This window comes from Calypte anna, chromosome 20, assembly GCF_003957555.1.
Source record: "Calypte anna isolate BGI_N300 chromosome 20, bCalAnn1_v1.p, whole genome shotgun sequence".
In the NCBI taxonomy this organism is placed as follows: domain Eukaryota; kingdom Metazoa; phylum Chordata; class Aves; order Apodiformes; family Trochilidae; genus Calypte; species Calypte anna.
Genome location: NC_044265.1, coordinates 13,926,522 through 13,951,626, shown reverse-complemented (window position 1 = coordinate 13,951,626; position 25,105 = coordinate 13,926,522). Strand labels below are relative to the sequence as shown.

Sequence of the window (25,105 nt, the reverse complement as noted above, 5' to 3'; positions counted from 1 at the left end):
GGGTGGGCACAGCAGTGCTGGGGGTGGCTCTGCCACTCAGCTGGCACCTGGGCACGTCCCAGTGTGGGCCCCTTCATCTCTAAAGACATTTAACCCTTCAGAGCAGGCTGTCAGGGCACGGGGAGCTGCTCTCCTCCAGTGTGACAAATCCCAGGGTGACATCCAGGCTGTGGGAAGAGCTCACAGGGGGTGCTTGGTGTCCCCATCCCAAACCTTCAGCTCACTCAGCCAGCAGATCCCAGGAGATTTGTGGAGCCACCTCCCTGGAACACTGGGGAGATGCTGGAGCCTCAGCAGCACTGGGCAAGGCCCTGGGCAGGGACACCCTGGCCCAGTTCTGCTCCAGGCTCCTCTGCTCCCTGCAGCCCCCACACTGAGCTAGCAAGAGCAGAAGGCTTAAACCCAGACTCCAAACTAAATTTAATTATATTAGTAAAGGAACCTGTAGCTTCCTTTTTTTTTTCTTTCTTTTTCTCTTCTTTTTTTTTTTTTTTTCTTTTTTTTTTTTTTTTTTTTTTTCTTTTTTTTTTTCTTTTTTTTTCTCTTTTTTTGCACAGAAGCTGGTAATCTAGGACCTACGTGTGAACAACTTTATATAAATATTTTTTGTACTTGGTTTACTTGGGTTGGTATGAGACGTTCTATTTAAGTTCTTTGAACACTGTGGATACCCTGATGTGTATGAGTGGCAGAGGCTTTGTAAATTAAGAGACGTTTGTGTGAATAAAGCTATGTGATGGGGTTGGAAAGCCACACACAACTTGAAACCCACGTTTTGTGAGTTTGTCCTGATCCAGGCTGCCAGCAGCAGGGTTGGAAGGGAGCCCCCAAGCAGTGGTGGCTCCATCCCAGGAGGCAGGGCTGGCTGAGCCCTGAGTTGGGCTAGCTGGGCTGACCCTGGGGCTCAGGGCACTGAACCAAGGCACGGTGGCCAGTGGCAACCAGAACCCAGCTCCCTGGCAGGCAGCACCCACAGCCATTTATCCTTTGCCCCTGTGCTCAGCCCTGGTGAGGCCACAGCTTGAGTCCTGTGTCCAGTTCTGGGCCCCTCAGCTCAGGAAGGAGCTTGAGGTGCTGGAGCAGGTCCAGAGAAGAGCAAGGAGGCTGTGAAGGGATCCAGCAGAATTCCTGTGAGGAAGGGCTGAGGGAGCTGGGGGTGTTGAGGCTGGAGAAGAGGAGGCTCAGGGGAGACCTCATCACTCTCTCCAACTCCCTGAAAGGAGGTTGGAGCCAGGGGGGGGTTGGGCTCTTTTCCCAGGCAACTCTCAGCAAGACAAGAGGGCAGGGTCTCAAGTTGTGCCAGGGGAGGTTTAGGTTGGAGATGAGAAAGAATTTCTTTCTGGAGAGGGTGATCAGGCATTGGAATGGGCTGCCCAGGGAAGGAGTGGATTCTCCGTGTCTGGAGATCTTTCCAAAGAGCCTGGATGTGGCACTGAGTGCCATGGGCTGGGAACCACGGGGGGAGTGGATCAAGGGTTGGACTTGATGATCTCTGAGGTCCCTTCCAACCCAGCCCATTCTAGGATTCTCACCGTGGATTAGGATTAACCCCATTCCTGCCTCAGACACCCAGAGGCCCTGGGGCTCTGCCCACACACCTCCTGTCCTCACCCTTCCTCAGCACTCCCACAGCTCAGGAGAAGAAGCCTTTTGGCCACCAGCTCCAGAGGTGGCCACAAACCCAGCAGAACTGCCACTCGAGTAGCCACAAGTATTTCCTCCCTTTGCACAGGTTCTCTGCCCCAGTTTTTCCTCTGGGCAGGCAGTGATTTCCTGGGTGCTGAGCACTTTGGGGCCACCCCGAGCTGGGGGAGGGACAGGGGGATGTCCCAGCACCTGGGGCCATGCTCTGTCCCTCCCCAGCCCTGCTGTGACAGCTCGGTGTGACCGGGGCAGTGCTGGGACATGCTGGGTGGCTCTGTGCTCCCCTCCAGCAGCCCCAGCACCGAGGGCAGAGTGGCCACAGGCTCCCCCCCCGTGGCCATCAGCATTGTGCTCCCTGATTGCTGCTGACAGGGACCGAAAGTGGCTGTTCCCAGCCCAGCAGGGCCCTGGCAGGGCTGGTTGGTCCCAGCCAGAGCGATGCTGAGGGGCTGGAGCTGCAGGCACACACTGGGGGCTCCCCCTGCTCCCTGCTGGGGGGCATGGGCTGCATGGCACCCACCACCAGGACAACCCTGGGTGCTCAAACATCCCCCCCAGTCCAGCCCAGAGCATCCGGCCTGCAGGAAGGGGCTGGGGTCGTGCTGGCAATGGGTGTGGGGCAAACCCTGAGGCTGTCCCCATCCTGGTGACAAGTACATCTGCTGGGAGCAGGGGGTGCTCACCACCAGGTCTGGATTGCTGGCATCCTGCTGGAGGATGCAGCAGAGGAAAGGTTTGTTGGCAGGTGCAGGCCTTGGGCTGTTTTAAGCTCCACCAGTGACAAGGACCCTTCTGCCAGCCTCCAGGTCCCTGCCATGGTGCTCCTGTCTGTGAGCAGGCAGGGAAGGTGCTTCCTCTGCTCCCCTGAGCAGATGGGATGGAGCTGAACTCCAGCAGGAGCCTGGGGTCCAGGTGACCTCACATGTGTCACCACACTGCAGGGGAGCAGCCCCCGAGGACAGGTGACCACATGGCACAGCTGAAAAGCTTTTAACATCATTAACTGAGAGTTGGGTCTGTCAGTCACCGGGAGAAATGCTTCATGCTGGATCTGCTCTCTGGAGACCTGTGATTTCATATGCAAAGAGGGCTGCTGAGCTCCTCCAAGATGCTGTGATTACTTGAGAGGTGACACAAGTCCCAGCACCAGCCACCCCCTGCCCTGCTGCTCCTTGGGGACCCAGAGGGGACACGTGCTGGGGGGAGAGCTGCACGTGGAAAAATCCACAGGCAGGGAGCAGGCAGCAGGGTGGATAGGATGGGATGGGATGGGATGGGATGGGATGGGCAATGAGACCCATGGCCACAAGGCCAGACATGTCCCCAAGGACCAGCACCAACCCCCCAGGGACTGAAGGTCAGAGCTGTGCAGAGCTGCTCTCCCTGGCTCTGCTCCCTCTCCTTGCTCCCACACATGGCAGGAACATTTTCAAGAGGCTCTGGCACAGCACTTCACAGCCAGAGCACAAAGTCATTCCGTGCAAAAACCCAAGTCCATATTTCTTTTAAGACCTCTTGAGCTCCCCAGGCAACAGCCACTTCAGCAGCCCCCACTGGACCACAAAGAGGCTCCAGCTGCTCAGAGGAGACCAAGAGGTGGTTTATTGGGACAGGACATCCATCTGCCTCCTCTCCAGGCTGATGAATTGCTCTGCTTCACCCCGTGTCAGGCTCCAGCCAAGCAGGGGCTGAGCTGCTGGGGCTGAGCTGAGCCCACAGAGCCCGGAGGTGACTCAGCCCAGGTCCTGATGAGGAGCCCTGAGCAAGGCAGGAGGGGGACCCCTCCTCACCCTCTGTCCCTCTGTTTGGCTGCAGGACTCTCATGGGGGTCCTCGGCACAGCTTGGACAGGATGAACCCCAAATATATGTGGGACAGCCAAGGCCACCCCCTCTTCCCTCCTGTAGAAACCTCAGGGATGTCAGCACTGCCTGGAAGAAAAACATCACCCAAACCTCCTCCCAGCTCCAACCAAAGCTTCAGAGAAGAAAGAGGGCCAAGTCAGAAAGGAGAACACACTTTTTTTTCCTGCCATCTGTCTCAAACACACCCCGTGGAGCTGTGCAGGGTGCAGGGTGCTCACCCTGGGGACACTCCAGCTGCCTCCCCACTGAGGGGACAGCACATGGCAGAGGCAGCAGCTTCACCCAGAGCCACCCCAGGTCGGTGTCAGCCCCAGGAACAAAGACACTTCTCATCTCCAGCTCCTTTCCTGCCAGAGTTAATGGCCTGGGCTCCTCTGGGGATCCAGAACTTGTGAAGAGGAGCTGGGAGGTGAGCAGCAAGGGAGGGAATTAAGACCTAATTTCCTCTGCCAGAGACAAGATCTTTAAACAAGCTTTTCAGCCAAGAACTTAATTTTTTTTTCACAGTTTTTTTGCAAGGGAATCTTGTTCTCCAGCACTGCATCCGCCTCCAAGCCCACTTAGAGCTGCCAAAGCCTCTGCTTCCCCTGGGATCATCCTGGGAGCTCAGAGATGGATGAGCTGACACAGCCATGACTTCACCCTTGCTGTCCTGCAGCCAGAACTGGAGCTTTCAACATTCCCTGAGCAACCTCCCTGCTCCAGACACTTTGCAGCCCGCAGGGATCAGCACCAGGCAGTGCCCCAGGGCTGGATGAGGCCCCAGGGCTGGATGAGGCCCCAGGGGGAGCAGAGCCAGACCCAGCAGAATGTTCTCCAGGCTCCATCCCTGCTCCCTCTGCACAGATCCATCTCTGTTTTAACTTGGGAGGGGACAGCATCTCTGGATTCCTGAAAGAAAATCCCACACACTCAGCCCTGCAAGGGGCAGATCTTGGGGCTGGCCACAGACCCGGGAACATTCTTGCTCCAAACCCACAAAGTTCTTGGCCGGCTGCAGGCAAACAGCTCCCCCAGACCCCAGCAGGTCCACCCAGGTTGTCATTAGTGGGTGTAATGAGCTGGAGATAATTGCTGCCTCGGGGAGACAATTAACTCCTTCCTGACCTGGTCCAGCTGGGGCTCTGGCATCCCAGGAGAGCAGTTTCTCCCCCAAGTTTCTTAGAAAACTTACATCCCTCTTCCATCTCGAAATGAGCCTGCTGAATCACAGCCTGATGAGCAAAGAGAGGTCCCTAACGAGTGCTGATGATTTATATCATTTATATCAGGTGCAGGAAGCACCAGTGGGAGCAAACATTGTTCACACCAGCTGGTGGGCAGCCCTGCTCCCAAAGCCTCCCGGGAGGGCAGGAAAACACAAGGAGATACAGGAACCATCTGGGGATGCAGGGACACCCTCAGGAAGCCCGGAGAAGCTGCCAATGTTTGGAGACTTCTCTGAGAGCTCTGCCAGCGATGGCCTTGGTGAAACATCTGCAGCTGAAGGGTCTGGGCTGAGCAACCTCTGTCCCCAGGACAGGGAGCACCCTGAGCCCAAAGGGATGCTCCAAACCTGGCACCCACCTTCACCCAGCAGGTCCCATCTGGAAGCAGCTGAGGAAGAGCCAGGCACAAAGTCCATCTCCTCCCCTGTCCCTGTTTTCTTTGCAGGGAAATGACTGCTTCAGAAATGCAGCAGACATGAAATATGAAGATAGAAATTGCCAGCGACTTTTAATTTGGGTCCTGCCAATTCCTCTCTTCCAGGTATTGATTTTCCATAAAGATGAATCCCCACTCCCAGCTCCCTCTGACAGGCACTATCTTGATGTTTTTTCTTTCCCTGAGAGTGGAAATACATGTTTTATTAAGTGTCAGAGCTCACTAATGAGAAGAGGGAGGAAAATCAATTGTCTGCTTATATCTTGATCTCAAAGAGGGGACTAACAAGTTCTTTATTTTGATGCTGTGGGCAGGAGGACAGGGCAGAATGACAAACGTGGCAGAGAACAGCTCTCAGCTCTGCTGCACTGACAGCTCAGCTGATGAGAGAGGGGGGAAAAAGGGGTACATGGTGTCTGAATGCTTCAAATCCATTTATATTAATTTAAAGAGATCCAGAGAGTGCTATAAATTCCTGAAGTTGAATTGATCTCCGATACAAAGCTACTGAGAGCAGTAAAACTTCTGCTGCAGACTATAAGCAGGTTTATGCTCAGAGCCCTGAAGTCAAGACAGCAGCTTGGGCAGCTCTTCAGGGCAGGACAGCCAAAGAGATTCCATTTTCCCGTGTTAAATTTGGGATGGAAGTTGGGTTTTAGGACAATGGGAAGCACAGCCAGGCTCAGTGCAAAAGCTTCTGAGCAGCTCCAGCAATAAAGCCAAACGTGCCCCGTGCTGTGCTCACAGAAAATGCCCAGATGCCACCCCAACCCTGCCAAAAGGAGCAGCAAGTCTTGCTAAGCCCAGGACTTCACCTCTGCTGTGGCAGAAGCTCAGCTGTGCAATGTTTTCCCTTCCATCTCCACCTTTTCCAGGTCCATTCTGGGATACAGGAACATCCTGAAAAGCCCAGACCCTGGCAGCTGGAAGGCAGCAGGGAGATGTTCATTACAAAGACACCATCACAGCATCATTCAGAACTCCTGGGATGGGAGAGTGCCAAGGGGAATGGGCAAGAGGTGCAAGCCTTGCTTCCAGCTCCTTCCTTGGGCACTGGCACAGGGAATGGCCAGAACAGGAGGAGCAGGGAGCTGGAGCTCCACAGGAACCTTTCTGTGTCCTTAAGCCCTCCAAACACCAAGGGAAAAGGACAAGCCCAGTTCCCAGGCCAGCCAAGCCAACGCTGCTTTCCTGCAGAGCCTGGGCTGTTGTTACCACCAAACACTGCTCCCTGCTCACCCTCCCAGGCAAGGCTCTCAGCCTTTGCCCACTCACATTTATCTTCCCTGTCTCTTAGAGAATCACACCTGACAATTGTATAATCTCTTGGCAGCTGTGAAATGAAACGGTAAGCTCCAGCTGCCCTGAGAAGATGCATTGATTTCTTAAAATGACAGATCACCTCCTCCCTTCATCTCCGAGCAGCAGCTCAGGGCTGGTGCTGTGGATCTTGCCCGTCATTCAATTAAAAAAGCTCAGCAGAGAGGCACCAGCTGAGTGTCCAGGACAGCACAAAGGCTGAGTCCTGACCCAAAGATTTAATCACGGGGAGGTTTGAAGGCAGCTTCAGCTGCAGGACAGTTTGCTGATGGACACCCAGGGGCACTGAGCTTGCTGCTCTCAGCCAGCCCAGCTGGGTTCTCCTCCACAGGGATCCAGCTGTCTGCAGCAAAAGCAGAGCAGGAAAATCCCTTCTGACCCTAAGGAACTTCGAGGCATTTCATGGAGGAGTTGGGATCCTCTGAGCATGGTTCTTTTCCTCGGGGAGCACAGAGTCCCCATCCCCTCTGTGCTGGGGGGCAGCATCTGCTCTCCTCCTCCATGCTCTGGTGTCACCCCAAGGCATCCCCCAGAAAGGGGCAAATTAATGAGATTTATGGCGGGGAAGGGGCAACCAAGGGGAGTGCCCACCGTGCCCCAGCCAGCGGGGTCTGTCCCCACAGGGGCAAAAAGCAGTGGGGTGACCAGCTGGGGTTTGGAGGGGAAGGTGGGTGCTGAAAGTGGGGTGCAGGGAGAAGGAGCACAGCATCTGCACATGACAACCTTGTCCCCCAGACCCCAAAGGGGACCTAGGAATCTGGTTGCCCCCCTCTCCGAGACCCCCATCTGCCCCCTCAGAGTCTGCAGACCCCTCTGGACCTTCCCATACCCCAAAGGGGACCCAGGAATCCGATTGCCCCCCCATCCCAACTCCCCAGCTGTCCCCTTGGGACCTCCAGACCCCCCCCCCCCCCCCCCCAGACCCCAAAAGGAACCCAGGAACCCGGTTTCCCCCCGTTGCGGGTCTGGGCGGGGGCGTTCGCGATCCCCGAGCTCCGTTCCACAGCACGCAGCACAATGGTCGCCATGGCAACCGCCAGGCCCGGCTGGACCGGACCGCGGGCAGGACCGGGGCTGCGGGCAGGACCGGGCCACGGGCAGAGGCTCCGGGACCGCTGGTCGGAGTTCCCCGGGGTTGGACAGAGCGGGACGGGGCTGGGTAAGGAAAGTTGGAGCCTTCCCGAGCCAGACCCTTCCCGGAGGGTCCCGGGGGTGTTCCCCATCCCGGGGAATCCCGAGGGAGCGGCTGCCCCGGGGCCGCGGGGAAGGGGTTGGGGTGGCTGTGGGTGCCCCTGGCACCCTTGGGTGCCCCTTTCCACCCCCATCCCCAAGCCCTGATCTGGGGGAGCCCAGGGCCAGGCAGCCACCCCGGGCTGGGCAACTGCAGCATCCCAGGCTGCAAAGAGAACGGTGCAAAGAGGAGCTTCTGGAGAGGGGGAAATAATAATTAAAACCAAAAAGGATATAAAAAGAGAGAAGGAAAACAAGCACCTGTACAGCTCTGTCTGCGGCAAACAGGTGGCTGTGGGGAGCCAAACCCCTCAGGAATTGGGGTGAAGTAACCAGGGGTGGGTGCTGTCCCTGTCCTAGTCCCTACAGGGGTGCCAGGTTGGTTTGGGTTGGTTTGGGTGGTTTTTTAATTTGTGGAAAGAAAAAAAAAAAGACAAAGCAGCAGAGCTTGTTTCTCTGAGCTGACAGCTCTCTTGGAAAAAAACCTCACTGGGAATGAGTGGATGATGTGGAAATTGTAGTGCAGGCTGGGGCCAGACCTCCAAAAGGTTTGCAAGCACTTGAAACTCCTACAAGGAAATGTTATTACTTCTGTTATGTATTTAGGGAAAATAGAGCTAAGAGAAATTACTTTGCCAACTGGGTCTCACCATCCAGCTTCTACAAGACAAGTAAAAATTAAAATATCCCCGTTAGGTGCTGCAGGAACTGTAACTGTACAGGAACTGTACAAGAATTTCTCATGGCAGTGGTGGATCAAGGGTTGGACTTGATGAGCTCAGAGGTCCTTCCCAACCTGGCTGATTCTGTGATTATAACCAGAAAATGGCACAGAAGGAGGAAAGTTGGCTGGTTTTAGAACACATCATTGCAGTCTGCCTGCGGTCACAAAATCTTACTTGGAGAATTCTGTATTTATTTTTTCTCAAATCAAAAGCCAGGTTCTCAACATCAGCCTGGGCTCTGGTGACAGCACCACTGCCAGCAGGGACACGGGGGGTTTGTTCAGCTGATTTCTGCTGCTGATGCCTGAGTTAAGTTGTGTATTTTGCTTGTTTCTGTTTGTGATCACAAGCCACAGGGACTTCAGCTGAAGCACAACAGGAAAACACCTTTAGTGCTCAGCAGGCACCCCCAAGCAGGGCACAGCTTTGCAACTGAACAAAGCAGCCAAGATCCAGGCAGCAAAGCAGATCTGGTGTCAAAGCAGCACTGCCTAAAGACCTTCTTAACAGTGAACTGGTACATGCTCACAGGTACTTCGTGTGTGGTTCTTTCCCTTCCTGTACACTGTTTATAGACTGAGAGCATTCTTCCCCAAGAAAGCAAGTAGATACCATGGTGATGATGTAAACCAGAGAACAGGAAAGCAATACATCACCAGAACCACCGTGAGGTTCTGACTGTCAGTCCATTGTGGGAGGTGGACGTGCAAGGAAAAACAAAGCTCTTGAAAGCTGCTGTGAGGTAGCACTCAGCCTGGTTCTGCCTGCTGCATTCCAGCTCCTCTGGGGGCAGAGGGTTAATCTGAATCACCAAGGTGATTATGGAGCTGTAGGAACTGGCTTAGAAGATGGGTCTCAAACCTCTACAGCCTGGCAGATTAGAAAGGGAAAGAAACAGACATCTCCAGAGATGCAGAAGAATGGAAAGAAATCACTTACATGAGTACAAAGGCACCTAATTAGACTGAATGTAGTAAGATAGGGAGAAATTCTGGCTGAGGATATCAGAGAATGGGTCCTGACAGTGAATCTGCTAAGCAGAGGTAGAACCTCTCAGGGAGGCAGCCTAGGGGGGACTGGTTGGTTGGGATATATAGAAGTAGACTATGAGAAACATTAGAAAGCATACAAATATAAAGGGAAATTCCTCTGGAACACACCTCGTCTAACAGCTCTGTCCCACCTACAAACTGATAAGCTCAGCTTTGATTAGAAGAGTCACAGCCATGACCATACACTCTCAAAGCTGCTTTTCTTTTGGTTCTTATGATTATTGCTGCTTCCTTACACAGCAGCTGAGCTTTGGAATCATGGCTGGGATTTTGAACGAATCAGAAACCAGTTCAGAGGATACAGAGCAGAGTGAAGGACAAGAAGACAACGCCATCTGGGAGGAGTACCTGGGAAGGAAAAACATTGTTCTGCAACTCCTGCACTCTACCCTGAGCCCCCAGCAGCTCCAGCAACAGCAGAACAAAGTTGAGCTGATGAAGAAGTGCTACTTTTACTTGGAGATCGAGCCCACACACGTGAACTTGGTAGATGAGCACGATGTGATACATCACACTGACATCCTCCAACTGATAGATCCCTTCCACTTCCAGAACCTGAAGAAGGTGGGGAAAAAACAGACTGAAATCCTGCTGACACTTTTAACTGAGCTGTTAGAGCAGGTGGTAAGAGGTCGGGAGGAACTGAGCTGTTACTTAGAGACCAACAACGTGAGAACTTTCCTCTCCCAGTGGCACCTGATTGAGCAGAAGCTGCTGAAGCTCTCCCATTACATGGAAACTCTCATTTCCTTGGAACTGCCAGAGAAGCTCTATGTCAAGCACCGTTTGGTGTCACACGCAGATCTCGGAGGCCTGAGTCTCCCCAACATCAGACTTTCTCTCTGTACAAAGATGCCACTGATTTTTGATCGAAAAGAATCATTTGCTTGCACGGACTGTGCCAAGCTCAAGTGGTCAACCCCAACCCCAGAGTCACAGCACGAAAAATATGAGCTCTGCTTCCAGTTGGTGACTGAGAGTCAGTCAGAAAGTGGGTATGGTAGGAGTCAGGTGGTCACCTCCAACTCATGCATAGTCCAGAACCTGCAGCCTGGCAGAACCTACGAGTTCACAATCAGAAGATCAGTCACGGAGACGTTTGTCTTGGAAAAATGGCATGACAGCATTATCCTGAAGACAAAACCTAACACCAGTGACACTGTGGACAGCAGTGCTTGTGCACCAGTGGGACGAGGTGGCACAAACGAACATCCCTCTCATTTTGTCCTGTGAAAAAGATGGATGAGAAAAATTAAGCCTTACACACGTGCACAAAACTGAGCTCGTTCTGTTTTTAACCACAACCCTACAAGCGCCGTCCTCAAATCTTTCCAGGTTAGCACTAAATCCCTTTCAACTCTCGTGCACAACACCGTCCTTAGGCAGCCTTTGGGACTCAACACTGCTCAATTCCCCCTGCCAGAGCTCCCAGGTGGGAGCAGGTAGAAGCAGGCAGTCTTGCAGGACACTCTGGATGCAGAGCATGGGAGACAGAGGTGTCTCCATCATCCGCTGCCTTCCAGCCACCCAGAGCTGCCCAGTGCCAGCTTCTTGCAATGATGTTTTGGTTTTCTTACCCCAGGTTACTTGTGTCCCCGTGTCCTTCCTTCCAAACACTGGAAATGAATCCTAAGCTCTTCAGATCACTCACCTTATCTTCATCCTGGGTACTTCTTACCCTCTACACCATGTGCTTTACAGGTCCCTCAGCAGGATTTCATGCTCACCCCTCTACAGTGCATGAAAAGATCACTGATTAGAAACCAAACAAATACACAAACAAACCAACAGCAAAAAACCCCAGCTACCCCCTCCAAACCCCTGCAACAAGCAGGGAAAGGTAATACATCCACACAACCACAGTGCAGAGAGCAATCTTCTCTACTCCAGACTCCAGTTAATGCTCATTTGCTTTTTTACCCTTTGGTTGAGTCCAAACAGAACTGTCCCCATGCAGGTTCTGGTCAAATCACCACAGAAACCAACCTTTCAGTAATAAAATTTATTACTTAAATTTAAATCATTTTTACAATTATGGCTTAAATATCAAAAAAGGAATGTTGAGGTTCATTCATAGAAATGGTAGAAGCAGGTAAAAATATTTGTATCCAAAACATCATTTGAGGTTTGCTGCAAGTCACAGACATACAAAAGCTAAAAATCTGCCACATTTAAGGTTCCTTCATTTACAGTTCATGAAACATAACATTTAATTTCTTTTTTCTTTTTTTCTTTTTTTTTTTTTTGTTAAAAAAAGAAGACCAACAATTTATTGCAGTAAATTGATTGTCCTACATAGATCTGCCCAGTCCAGTGGGCTTCTCCTGTGCCAGAGGAGAAGTTTCCAGCCCTGGCTGTCTGTCACTTCCCTGCCACTCAAGCAGGATGCAGGGCAATGCCTGGCAGGGTCCCACTGTTCACCCTGGCTTCAGGCTCAGCTGAGGAAATGAGGTTATCCTGTTGGATGAACCAGCACTTGTGTCCTGCACCAACACAGTTTTGTCTGGGAGCTACAGGAGAGGCAGAGCCTGGGATGGGCCAGGCCCCCTGTGCCAGAGCTTTCCTCCTGGAATCAGAGTATTTTAAGAAGAGGTGCTTGAACACAATGATATTCTTTCAAAAGGAAATCCAGATGAAACCAGGTGACTTGGAACTTTTTTCTCTATTAATCCCTGTGGTTTCTCTCCTTGAGCATCAGGACAAGTACCTGATATTCAGCTGTCATTAACAGTCTACAGAATTTTGACTAATTGCACTTTCTGCTGTCCCTGACGTTGGCAGCTTCATGACCACCTCTCACAGGTACCTGCTCACAGCCCAAACCAGAGTCCAGCCTGGCTCTTTCTGCTGCTTGGCTGGTGAAGGGCTGCAGCTTCTAAACACCAGTTAAAAAATACCTCTTCAGAGGGAAAACACAATAAAATGTACGTTGTCTTGCAACACAGAGGTGACAAAGCAAAGCATTTCAGTCCAGGCTTTACCCTCCGAGGAGTAGCAGTAAACATTTTTTCCCCACTGAGAGCAAAAGGATGCTTTGTGGGGTCTCTTGGTCTAGATACAGACATGGCCAAACCCCACACAAGAACATTGGACTCAGCCACTGGGTGTTTGTGTTACGTGTAATGAAAAAACCAGCAGATAAAAAAATAAAAGAGGGGAGAGACTCTTCACTTGCATGAGATGATGCAGCTGAGACCTGGTTCTAAAGGGACCAAGATGACTTTGTTAGAATGGTGCTGGCACCATGCTGAAGTATTTATCCCAAACATTCCAGCATCTCTTGAAGTTCTCCACACCACCTTGAGGATACACGACTGCATTTCAGCAGCCTACACAACAATTCCTATACAAGCTCAGTTTGGAATTGCAATATTATTTGCAAAACCAGGCTGGCACAGAATCTTTTAAGATCCCAGCCAGGATGACTTCAAAAAGGAACACTGAACCATCTCACCAGCTGCTATCAAGCATCTTTGTGCTTGCTACAGGCTTCTGTCCCTTAAGGAATTTCCAGCCATGTGCTTATTATTACACTTCAGTAAGACAAGAGCAAGTCTGGGTGGCCTCTATCATAGAGATCAAACCCACCCAATGCAGAATTACAGGAAGGTAGTTTAAAAAAAAAAAAAAAAGGAAGAGTATGACAAAATTCTCCCTAGGTCTCTGAATCAAGTCTAATGGAGTCATGAGAAGAGAAGCAGCATTAAATAAGGACTTTTCCAGACACAACACTTTCTTATTGCACATTCCTCCACACCAGGAAAGCCATGCTGCATTTTCCATTGCCCACATGGGACAAAACTCATTCCTGCTGCAGTGCTGTGAGGCCATGGGGACCCTCAGGGAGGGTTTGTGTCCCAGCACAGTATCTACACGTGGTGCAAAACCACCCCGATTGCATCTTGGCTCCATCCCATGTGAACATCCAGAGACAGCCAAGTGTGTGCTCCTGGGGAGAGCTGAGGCAGGCACTTGGTACATTGGGAATGGAAATGAGATAAAAGACACCCCTCCCTCCCTCCCACAAAAATATCAGGCTGCCAAAAGCAGCTCCATGATCCAGCAGAGCACCACTTCACCCTATACACCTGCAGTGGGTAGAAGCAGCCTTCCAGAGAATCACAGCTTCCAGTTCACAGCAGTGTGGCTACTTAAAAATGAAAACAAACAAACCCAACCAAATGATACACCTGTATGCTGTGGTACATTTATCAAATCCCCGTCACTGCTCTTAAAAACTCAGGCCATGAGGCTGTGAAACAAATTCACAAAGTTAAAAGTTAATAAATTAGAATCAGCTTTAAAAAAATATGGGGTAGGAAAGGGGGGCTCTTATAGGAAATTTCAAATAAAACCTAAAACAGTTTAAAATATGCTTACAAATTCCAACATTTCCTGATCAGAGGGGTCCTCACTTCTCACTGACTTTATACTAGTGAGGACAAGCTATTTTGTACAAAGAACAAGTAAATCTATTTACAAATACTGCTTGGCCTTAGCTGTCATATTTACATGCTCAGAGAACAGTGTTTTGGCTAGATAAAGAGTGGTAAGTGGTTCTCTCTTTGCTTTCTTCCTTCACTTTAAAAAAAAAACAAAAACCAAAACACAAATGACCAAACAAAACAATTTGTTTTCCTGCTTTGAGAAACGAGAAGCCTTAAAAATTCCCTGGCCTTGGATTTAAAACAAGTGGCAGTACTCAGGAGCTTTGGTCCTCTATGGCAGCCAGCAGCTGCCCCTGTGTGCAGTCACTGCAGCTGCTCCACCCTCGATGAACAGAACGAGGGTTCTGGTCCCCACTGATGGGATGGGGGTTCCACTGAGCATCTTGCCATTAAAAAAACAGTATCATCCTCAAGAAAGTCACACACCCATCCATCCATTTCCAATGTTTTTTGGTTTCCTAGAGCTGAAAGTTCCTGCCCAAGGTTGTGCTGATAAAAAAAAAAAAACAACCCCATGAACCCAAAGCACGAGCTGCAGCTGGGGGAGGGGGAGATCCTGGCTTCCCCCCACCCCGTGCTTGGCTCCATGGGTCAGGAGATAATGGAAAGATTGTGTCCTTCCCAAGGCACACGTAATGCAGTCCAGGTAGAGAGGGTCAAGCTCCTGGAGGTACAAACCCATCCTCATCGGCGCAGGGCTGGAGTCTTCCTGACCAACACCCCCGGGGCCGTGGTGTAGCAGTTGTGCTGTCGGTAGTGGTGGAGCAGTCTCCTCCACAAGGGGTTGCACTCCAGCAGGTACCTGTTCCCTGGCAGCACAGGGATGAGGGGGCAGGGGGTTAGTGGCCAGAAGAAGCTTGGATGATACCAGAGAAATTTTGGTCTAACATTTCTAGCCGAAGGGGGGGTGGGATAACTTGGAATCATCAAGATTATTTTGGTTGGAAAAGACCTTTAAGATCATCAAGTCCAACTGTTAACCCAGCACTGCCAAGGCCACCACTAGCCCATGGGCCTGAGTACTGTATCTATATGGCTTTTAAATACTTCCAGGGACAGTGACCTATCCAAAGTTGCAGGGACACTGCCTTCAGCCAGAGCTCCCTTTTCAGCACTGAGAGAACTTCCCTACCCATCACAGCCTGTGCTGGTGTGATTAGGAGCAAAATAAGCAGCCTAATTCTGTTAGGAGAGAGCTCTAAAAGGCAAGTGACAGAAACAACAAGGTCCCAACCAGAGGGTGAGAAAAACTTTGCCCAGTGTCAAAACCAGAGAACCTAAAGGGCAGAAGAGCATAGCAAGACCATGGGGTGTCCTAGTATGGATCTCCACCCCTTTATCCAAGCACTGTGGCTTGGCCATGCTCCCAGAGGACTCACCTAGTATGCAGAGTCCTTCCTGAGATCGGGTGATGCCAACATTGACCTGGTTTGGATCAGTAACAAACCCCAGGTACTTCTTCTGCCAGCTCTTTGTGGGCTTCCTATCGATCTCTGACCGGGAACAGGAGCGTACAGTCGACAGGATCACGTACCTCCACTCACTTCCTAGAGAGTGGAATTAAACCAGATTTTTCTTTAAATAAGGAAGCATGTGGTCTCCTGTCTGCCCCACAAGATGCTCGTTTCTCTGCAGCAAGACCCACAGAACTGCAGCCATGGTTTGGGCTTCTCCAGCTTTGGAGGCCAGTGGACCCCTGGTTGCTGCTCTCCAAGCAGCACATGCTATGGCAGTTCTTTAGCCCCCTTGGGACATCCTTCACCTTCCCATCTTCAGCAGTCTCACCCTGCCTGGGCACTCTGGAGGTCTTCAAAAGGATTTATTATAATCACAATTCACCCCAAAATCTGGCCCAGGGCTGCTTCCTCCAGGGCTCAAATGACCCTGGCTTAGGATTCTCTGGAAGACCATCTGAGGGAGAAGTTCCTTCAGTCCTTGGGAAGGCAGGAGAGCACAGACACAACCCGACCCGACCCGACCCTCTCCTGCCAGCCTCACCTTGACTCTTCGTGACGGTGCAGACGGTGACCCCGCGGATGCCCTCTCTCTGGAGGCCCCTGTTGATCTCGGACACTTGGGCGCTGTAGGGGCTGAGCACAGCGATGCTCTCCGGACGGATGGTGCCATCTAGTGTCAGCTGCTTCGCTATCCTCACCTGGGGAGAACATGGGTCTGATCGCCTGGGAGCTGATGGCCAGAGGGAACCACCCTTCCTCCCTAATGGAGGGGACCACCGTGTCCCCAGGGCAGAGATGGTGCCTGGCTGGCTGGCCTGCTCCCCTTGATCTGGGTCTGGCCAAGGGCATCGTGGTGTGCTCCAAAACTGAGAAAATACCAGGCAGATCTGCACCCCATCTGATCACAGTCATAGAATATTTTTAGTTGGAAAAGACCTTTGAGCCCATCCAGTCCAACCTTTCCCCCATCACTGCCCAGGCCACCCCATGTCCCTCATCCCCACATCTCCAGGGCTCTGAGAGATCCCTCCAGGGATGATGGGGACTCCAGCCCTGCCCTGGGCTGCCTGGGCCAGGCCCTGACAACCCTTTCCAGGGAGAAATTGTTCCCCAGCTCCAACCTAAACCTCCTCTGGGCAGCTTGAGGCCATTTCCACTTGTCCTATCCCCCCCTTCACTCCAACCTCCTCTCAGGCAGTTGCAGAGAGCCAGAAGGTCTCCTCCCAACTTCCTGTGCTTCAGGCTGAACACCCCCAGGTTCCTCCTTGTGCTCCAGCCCCTTCCCCAGCTCTATTGCCTTTCTCTGGACATGCTCCAGCCCCTCAATGTCCTTCCTGTAGTGATAGGCCCAAAGGTGAACCCAGGATTCAAGGTTCTGTCCTTGTCCCATCTCACTACTCAGCCTCCAGGATCCCTGCACAACACTCTCACATCTCCAGCAGTTCCTCAGGACCCTCCTCCTCACCGCCTGTGCTGCTTCTTCTAGGTTAGCTTTGGAGTTCTCATTTCCTTCCTCAGTTGAAACCATGAGGGTCTGCTCCTTCCCCTCCGTGTGCCCGAAGATGATGGGGCAGCAGCCATTATCTTTGTGGTGGAAGACACTGGCAGGATGATGGAGCTGGGGACACGTTTTCAGCCGCTCCTCATAAAACTCCTGGGATGGGAACTCACAGATGCTTTTGTGCTGGCAGAGCAAAGGGGAGAAAGGGAGATGAAGGCAACCCAAGGAAGTTCTCAGCCTGCAGCAGGCTTCACCTGCAAGGCCACCACGCTACAGCCGGCAGTGGGCAAGCACATTGCTCGTGGCTCTGGGGAAGGGGGAGCACTCATGGGGCAGCTCTGCTGCCCAGGGGCACGAGGCAAGCCCTGAGGGCAGCATTTTCTGTGTTGGAGAAGAGCCAACCCACTGAGGGCCTCACCATGCGGTACTGAGTGTTCAGCATCCAGGCCTGGTGGTGGTAGCGCTCAAAAAGAGACCTCTCCATGCCAAGGCTCTTGCAGAAGTCATTGTTGACCACAGGCCGCAGCTGTTTGTGATCCCCAAGCAAAACAACCTGGAATGAAGGGTGGACACTTCAACTATGAGGGTGGTGGCACTGGAGAAGACAATCAGGTCAATGAAAAGCTATTTGGACACAGATGTTTGTTGCTCCTTATTGATCTTACGGGTACAGCAGCCTCAGTCGAGGACCTTGTTGGGCATTGCATAAAGATCCTGACCCAGATCACATGAAGCCTTGTTCCCATCTGACACAAAGTCTACTGAGATCTGCTCTGTACTTCTTGTCACAATAACACTTTGTACCTGGGTACAAAGCTGTACCTCAAGGGCAACAGCTGCCTGAAGGCTGAAACGTTGATACCTCATCACAGATACTACTCAGAACAACCTTCAAACCTGGCAAAACTTGGAAGAGCAGCATGGTAAGGAGTGGAAGGAGAAGTCTGAGAGCCCTGAGCAGCTATCCTGGAGAGGCATCTTTGGAAGTGACTTACCTTCTCAGCATGATTGTGGCAGACCAAGGGGATGAGGGTCTCAGGCTCTGTGGACATGGCACATTCATCAATGATTATCTGTTTGACGTTGAGCTGCTCCAGGGAGAAGGCAGAGGCAGCAGAGCACGTGCAGAGGATGACATCGTGGTTTTCCAGTTCACACTTACGAGCAGCCACCAAAATACTTTTGTGCCTGGTGGTTGATATAGAAGACACCAGGTTACACCTAAGGGAAACACCTCCATGCTCCTCATGCAGGAACCAGGCAGAGGCTGCACTTTCCCAAATGATTATGGCTCCATCTCCCTACCCAGGATAAGCTGGTGTTCCCAGGAAAGGGAACTCCTCCTCTGGGCAGTGCATCAGAGGGAGAACATGGCCAGAGCTCTCACCAGGGTCTCTTTCTACTCACTTCTTTGTTTCTTCTTCTGTTATCTGCTCTCCCCTCCTCACCCGATCATCGAAGTTACAGATCTTCTGCCAGAACTTGCTGGGCGGCCGCCGGATGCGATGATGCAGGATTATTTCACTGAATAAAGAGCCAACATATAAATATTTTCCCCAACACAGACCCAAGTGATCTCTTCTGCAGTGAAGCAGACCGAGCCTGTCTCCAGGGAGAAACCCCATCAGCTGAAGAAGTCACAGTCAGATTGTTCCACCTTCAAAACTCAGCTGACCCTCGAGGACACAAAACACAAGCCCTCGTCTGTGGTGGTCGCAAGCAGGAACAAAGGCAGAGACTTTTAGAGCTCTTCCTGAGAGAGCTGAGTTTTCACTCCAGCTGAGTCTTTCTGGAGTGTTTCCAGCCCCTGGGTTTCCTAGTGCTACATCAGACCATACACCTTCACTTCGAAAAATTCATTCCAAAGCAGGTTAACAGCACTCTGTTCAGCTTCACCACTGCAGAAGAAATCCCTCCCCAGCTCCCCCAGAGCCCATGGGGCCAGGTGGTCCTACCTGAGCTCCTTTTTTGGTTTTGCATCCCTCAAGGCCTTGCGGGAGACGTTGCGGTTGCTGCCCGGGTAGGGGAATTCCATGGCCTCGATGGCCTCCCCGTACACCCGCAGTGGCTTCAGGCTCTTCATCTTCAGCAGCATCTCTGGGGAAGGAAAAGAGGTCCAGGTCTGCTCAAGGCAGCTCCAGGCCCTGGAGGTGATGAGGATGCTCATGGCTGCAAGAGGCCCAGCGCTGGGAGGGCACTTGCCTCTTCTCCCCACTCCTTGCTCATCAACCCCACCTTCACCAGCCCTTGCCCTCCAGGTTTCTGCCCCTCCTGTCTCCCAGGCTCCCTCCCATCACCATGTGTTGTCCCTCCCTTGAGCCACTTCAGGGGCTGAAAACTGATAGTTACCAGCAACAACATCAACAGACTTGTTGGATGGGCCACAATACAAGATGCATTTCCTCTTCTGGGACTTTTCATTGTTGTCTTCTTCATCTTCTTCTTCTTCTTCTTCAGACACCAGAGATGGTGTCTCCTTCTCAGCATCCATATTGTTCAGCTGATGGAACCAGTAGACAATGTGAGTTCCAACAACAGTTTTCCCTGTGCCTAGAAAAACAAGGAGGTTGCTGAAGACACTGGAACCATGATACCCATGTTCTAGATCAGCTTCAAGATGATCAGCCACGAAACAAAACCAAGAACCAAGGGGACTACCTAGAGCAGCTGTGGGTGATGCTAACCTATGCTGTCTTCTCCTGTCTCACCAAGGGTCCCAGGGAAGTGCTGTAGTCACTGTCCCTGTAGGGATTTAAAAGATGTGCAGACAAGAGGTTCAGGCACATGGTTTGGTGGTGGCCTTGGTAGCACTAGGTTAATAGTTGGACTCGATGACCTTAAGGGTCTTTTTCAACCTAACTGAACCTATGAAAGGAAGAGATCAGCTCCAACCTGCCTTTCCTAACAAAGTCAAGACGTGCTGTCCCCCAGCCTTACCTGGTGGGCCTTGGATGAGTGTGAAGGGTTTCCTCAGAGCATCACGAATCGCATGGTTCTGACTCTGGTTAAGCTTCCTGTGGCTGCCAGGGAGCTCAAAGGATTTTTGCTGCAGGATTTTTGACCTTGTCACTGTCAAGGAAAGAGGCATGCAAACCAGCTTAGAGGAGGTTACTGAAGACAACACACAAGTGACTCAGCAGGAGGATGCAGTAAGTACCAAGCAAAAATGGCCCATTTACAAGACCACCTATGGGTAACCCTGGTCCTGTGCCAAGATGTTCTGCCCCTGAGCCTGTTTCTGGGCCTGATAAAAGCACCCGTGCCACTCTCCAGCAGGACATCCCATATGACCTTGCCTCTGCCAGCCCAGCAGCTCCTGTCCTTGCCTTGGAGGAGAACCTCCTGGTCTGGCAGCAGAACCTCTATGGCAAGGTCCCAGAACCTGCCACAAGCAGCCCCAAGGTAAGAAAGGTGAACATTTGCACCTACCTCTTTGAGGAGGTTCATGGCCAAGGGCGATGCTTCTAGCAAGCTTGGAGGCATACTTGAGCTTCCAAATTGCCTTCTCCTTCCGTCTGACAGACAGGGAAAACCAGGAATGAATGGAATGCAGCATAAAATAGGGAAAACTGTAATTCAGCTTTGTACAACTGTCTTGTTTGTTCTTTCTCTCTGCTTTGGTGTTGCATTAAGTCCTTCCACAAAGAACTTAAGCCAAAACAACTCTTTTACTCTGCTCTTTTACATCTGTGACTATTTCTCAACTCTCTAAAGAGCTGAGCCTTCAAAGTCATTGATTGAAAGGAAGGAGCACAACTGTCTCAGCTCCATTTTATTGTGGCCCACTCCATTTTATTAGATTAATGTCCAATTTTTCCCTAAAATTCATGGTACAAAAGGAACTACACTCTGCCCTAGAAAGGCTGCAGCAGAGCAGTAGCAGTCCATGCTGGGTACAGCAGACCAACTTCTTTAAGGAGAGTGGATCTTGTTTCACAGCAACAACAAAAGGGGAGGATTGGGAAAGGAGGGAGTGCTTCTGCAAAGCAAACTCCAACCCAGAGCTTTGCACAGCCCTTTCTGACCCAGGCTGCAGCAATCCAGTGATGTAACTGACAGCCACCCAGGGCAATTTCAGCACAGCACCTTCCCCTGTCTCCCCATTCTCAAGGTCAACCAGAAGAGCAAGAGGCCATCTGGAGAACACAGCTGAGAACTGCTGCCACCCCCACTGACTGCCCCACAGCACAGCCAGTCCCAGCTGGGCAAAGGCAGATTTTTCAGGGGATCAGCCATAGGAGCAAGCAGAGCCCATGTGGGTGCAGCAAAGGGGAAGCTGTGGCCCCACATGGACAGGTTAGCCAGAACACAAGCCCTGAGGACACTTACACATCTGGCAACATCTTTGGTATGAGCTCCACAGTGAACATGGCAGAGGCCTGTGAGATTTCCACGGGGATGTTCTCCATGGACATGTAGTGGATGTAAAAGTTCACAGTAATATGATCGGTCCTGTCTGACTTCTCATCGTCACTGAACTCCTCAGTGACCCCATGAGCCACCCAGGTGTAGGTATCAGGATCAAACATCAGTTTGTCTTCTGTCCTGCCCTTGTCATGGAGAGTCAGATCCTGGAGGCCCTGGCTAAGGCATTCCTCATCGCTTTGGAGCCTCCCAAGCTTCAGCCCACCTAAGCGAATGCACAGGTAACAGTGGCTGAAGTCCACTTCAATGGAGCAGTCCTCCAGAAATTTTTTGCCTAAGAGGAAGCTCCCTTGCAGCTGTCCTTTGCTTGTCCTTTGCTTTGCCCAGGTTATTTTGACGTTCTGGAGGACAATGGAGTCGTTTTCAGCCACAGCACAGGAAGCAGACTCCATGGCACTCATCGGCATCCAGACCTTGTAATACTCCACTGCATGCTTGTACTTCTCTTTGGAGGGCAGGGTGGCGTAGGCAGAGAAGCACTCGATGGGCTTTTCCATGTGCTGCAGGCAGATGTCAAAACCTGGTGTCACACACCAGAGCTGCACAAAGGGCACCAGGAGGCCCCGGTAGATATCTGTGCTGAGCTGGAACTGCAGCGCATCGCCGGCACTCAGCTCCAGGGAGAGCTCCATGTAGTGAGAGCACCAACTCCTCTTCACAAAGCCCATGTGCCGCTGGAAGAGCTTCTGGCTCTTCTGCAGGAGGGAGGCTGCAGTCTCAAAATCCTCCTGCCTGATGGCTGCCAGGACGTCCCGCCAAGTCTGGGTGCCAAAGAGGGTGACGCTGAGGTCGCGGATCGGTCCCTCGCACAGGCTGTGCTCCTTTTTCATCTCCATACTGTACATCCTCCTCTTCCACATCAGCCGGATGCAGTTCCGCTCCTGGAAGAACTGGGGCTGCTCTACCAGCTGCAGTGACCTGTAGTTAATTACCTGGGGATCCGGAAGGCTCTCTCTGTTGAATGGGAAGAGGGCTTTGAAACACTTCCTCACCCCTTCAACATCCACCACGAAGGCGATCTTCTGCAGGACCTGGCCCTTCAGCTGGGTGGCCATCTGCAGGCAGCGGGCTCTCTTCTCGTATGTCACTGCCTGAGAATTCTTCCTGTTGAATTCATGACAGAGGAACTCGATGTCATCCATGGAGTAGGTGATGGGCTTCTTGTGGAGCACGGAGTGAAGGTGCCGCTGGAGCACGACATCCACGTACCGGCGGATGGGAGAGGAAGCCCAGGTGTAGGCTTCCACGTGAAGGGAGTAGTGACCCACTTTTGACTGGACAGTGGAGTTGGAGCGACAGAAATAAGAGCGGCTGAGCAGTCTCCTGAACTCCAGGGCCACAGGGGCCAGCTTTGGGTGGATGTCATCAGTGACAACAAGGTCGAGCATCTTGGGGAAGTCACGGACTTTAGCAGCTGACTGCAGGTGCTCCCAGATGGGGGCCAGCAGGCTGAACTTTGTGACTGCAGATGAGTCCTGGTCAGGAGGCACCTCTCCCAGGTGATGCACAAGATGGATGGACAAAGGAACGAGGTGGCTGTACTTGTTTTTCATGTGTGTTAACTGCTGAAGGCTTGGCTCGCACTGACACCGCAGAGGAGTGATGTTTCTGGTGTTCTCCTGGTTGGTGAGGAACTCGGCCACGAAACTGTTGAACATGATCATTAACTCCTCTATCATCTGATGGGACTCCCTGTTACCTGGGGAGCTTCCCTCATCCAGACGGTCATAGAAAGAGTCCTCCTGCAGCCGACACCTCCGATGAATCCTGGAGAAGTGATAAGCCACAGCTACACAGTCCTCCAGGGTGTCGAAACGAAGGCTCCCCGGTGTTCCCTTGTAGTGTTCCTTAATGCAGAGCTCAGCCTCTTCGTAGGACATCTGCCTGTCCGAGCAGATCACAGAGATGGTGAAGATGCCCTTTAAAATCTCACCAGTCTTCTTTTCTACAGTGACAAACAAGGAGATGACCCGACGGTCTTTCTGGGGCAGGAGGCTGCAGACATCTTGGCTAATGTGGGGTGGGAACATGGACACAGGCTCCTGGTTGGGAGGGTAGTAGGTGACACTTCTCTTCTTTGCTTCCAAGTCCAAGGCACTGCCTTTGGGAATGACACCAGCCACGTCTGCAATGTGGATCCCAACCTCATAGTGACTCCCAAGATCCCTAATGCTGACAGCATCATCCAAATCCCTGGCACCATGGGGGTCAACAGTGAAGGTCAGGTAACTCCGACAGTCCCTCAGATTTTCCTTGGTGAGGTTCAGTTTGCTGCTGGAGGTGTATCTGGCTGATTCCTTGGTGACAGCAGCTGGGTATTTCCTCTCCAAACCATATGCCAAGTCCAGGATCTTTAAGCCTCCTTCCAAAGTCGACGCCGCGTGCAGAATCTCCGTTACCACCCCCAAAGGGTAGTAAAACCCTTCCCTCCAGGAGATAACCTGGACACAATACAACTGGCCTCTCCTGGTCTGGCTGATCTTCTCACAGCTGACCACTTGGTACTTCCCATTGACAAGTCTGCGGATGGGAATGACGTTGGGTTTCTCTTTCAGGCCTGGGACAAATATTTTGGTGACAGTGGGATCGATGGGTATCATCACTCGGGGGTCAAATTCATCCCTCATGCAGATGAAGGTCCATTCCCTCTCGGCACGTTTCAGTATGCCCACCACCTTCCCCTGTGGGTGGTGGCTGCTGCTCTCAGCCGTGCTGCTCTGCAGGAGCTCCACCAGCACCTCGTCCCCGGTGAAGGCCGTTCCGCAGTGAACTCTGCCTTTGATCTGAATGCTCATGGCAGGGGAGTCGTTGAGGGTGAAGGCAGAAGCTCTGTCAAAGCCTTCTTTGATCAGCTCACACCTCTTGTACATTTTGGGGTGCATGTGCAGATACTCCTGCATTGTCTGAGAGGAGAAGCTGACATATTCCTGCCTGCCTTTCCACAGGCTTGATGCCTCAGACTTCACGTTCAGCAGCCCTTCTTCAGACACCGTCACCAGCACATTCTTGCTCTCATCTAACAGCTCCTGGAGGATGGGATCATCGGGATTCAAGCTCTCATCCTCAGAGCTCCAGGAATCCGTGTCGCTGTCCTCCTCGTCCCCCTCTGGGCTCCTCCTGCTCCAGCTCTCCTTGTCACACGCTGCCTGTTTGACCTGGGCCATCGTCAGGCTCTCTGGGAGGATGCTCCGCTTCTCGATGCACTGCTGGATGAAACGCTTCCAGACCTTGCTGCACTGGCCGTGGGAGCACAAGGCCACGGCGTCCCCCACCACAACCACCAGGGACTGAGCCCGGGTCATGATGGTGTTGAGCACCCTGGCTTCGTTGAAGAACTCCAGGTGGTGGGAGGCAGAGACGCGCAGGCTCTCGCTGGTGTGGACCGTGCTGATGATGATGACCCGGAACTCCCTCCCTGCACCAGAGGGGACAAAGGAGAAGTTGCTGATGGGAACTCGATGGGGAAGCCCCTGCCTGGTGCTCTGCCCACCTGCACCATGTTACACGGCCACGGGCTGATGTAACCACACTTGGCTGAGCCACGGGAGCCACCTGATGTGTGGATAAAGGGGAACTGGGGACCGAAAGGGCCTCCAGGTGTGACCCAGGATGGACAGACACCACGAGGCCACCACCACCAACCAAGCACCAGGGAGTCAAAGGCAGCGTGGAGACAGGAGAAAGGGCCCCAGAGCAGTGCCCAGCACCATGGGGCAGCCTTGCCTCCTCTGTGCCACCAAGCCACCCTCCCAGCCACTCCTCACAAACACAGGGAGAGTTCGCTGTGAATCCCAA

At 52.2% G+C, this 25,105-nt stretch overlaps 2 protein-coding genes across 5 annotated transcripts in view; one reads left to right on the top strand and one right to left on the bottom strand.

Annotated features, from left to right (window-relative positions):
• The first annotated feature begins 9,722 nt into the window (after positions 1-9,722).
• FNDC11 (fibronectin type III domain containing 11) lies at positions 9,723-10,712 on the top strand. The gene has a single exon (XM_008497944.2). The coding sequence runs from the start codon at positions 9,738-9,740 to the stop codon at positions 10,710-10,712; it is 975 nt and encodes a 324-aa protein (XP_008496166.1). The 5' UTR covers positions 9,723-9,737.
• A 999-nt stretch (positions 10,713-11,711) lies between these two features.
• Positions 11,712-25,105, bottom strand: part of HELZ2 (helicase with zinc finger 2) — a 28,714-nt gene continuing 15,320 nt past the window's right edge. For all 4 annotated transcript variants that reach the window (XM_030462913.1, XM_030462915.1, XM_030462912.1 and 1 more), the window contains 12 exons: positions 21,215-24,725; positions 20,315-20,400; positions 19,823-19,954; positions 19,235-19,435; positions 18,841-18,982; positions 18,293-18,409; positions 17,881-18,073; positions 17,304-17,438; positions 16,850-17,068; positions 15,926-16,082; positions 15,307-15,474; positions 11,712-14,736 (listed from right to left, as the gene is read on the bottom strand). In XM_030462913.1, the coding sequence (XP_030318773.1) occupies positions 14,612-14,736; positions 15,307-15,474; positions 15,926-16,082; positions 16,850-17,068; positions 17,304-17,438; positions 17,881-18,073; positions 18,293-18,409; positions 18,841-18,982; positions 19,235-19,435; positions 19,823-19,954; positions 20,315-20,400; positions 21,215-24,725 (5,186 nt within the window). In that variant the 3' untranslated portion in view covers positions 11,712-14,611. The remainder of the gene's footprint in view (positions 14,737-15,306; positions 15,475-15,925; positions 16,083-16,849; positions 17,069-17,303; positions 17,439-17,880; positions 18,074-18,292; positions 18,410-18,840; positions 18,983-19,234; positions 19,436-19,822; positions 19,955-20,314; positions 20,401-21,214; positions 24,726-25,105) is intronic.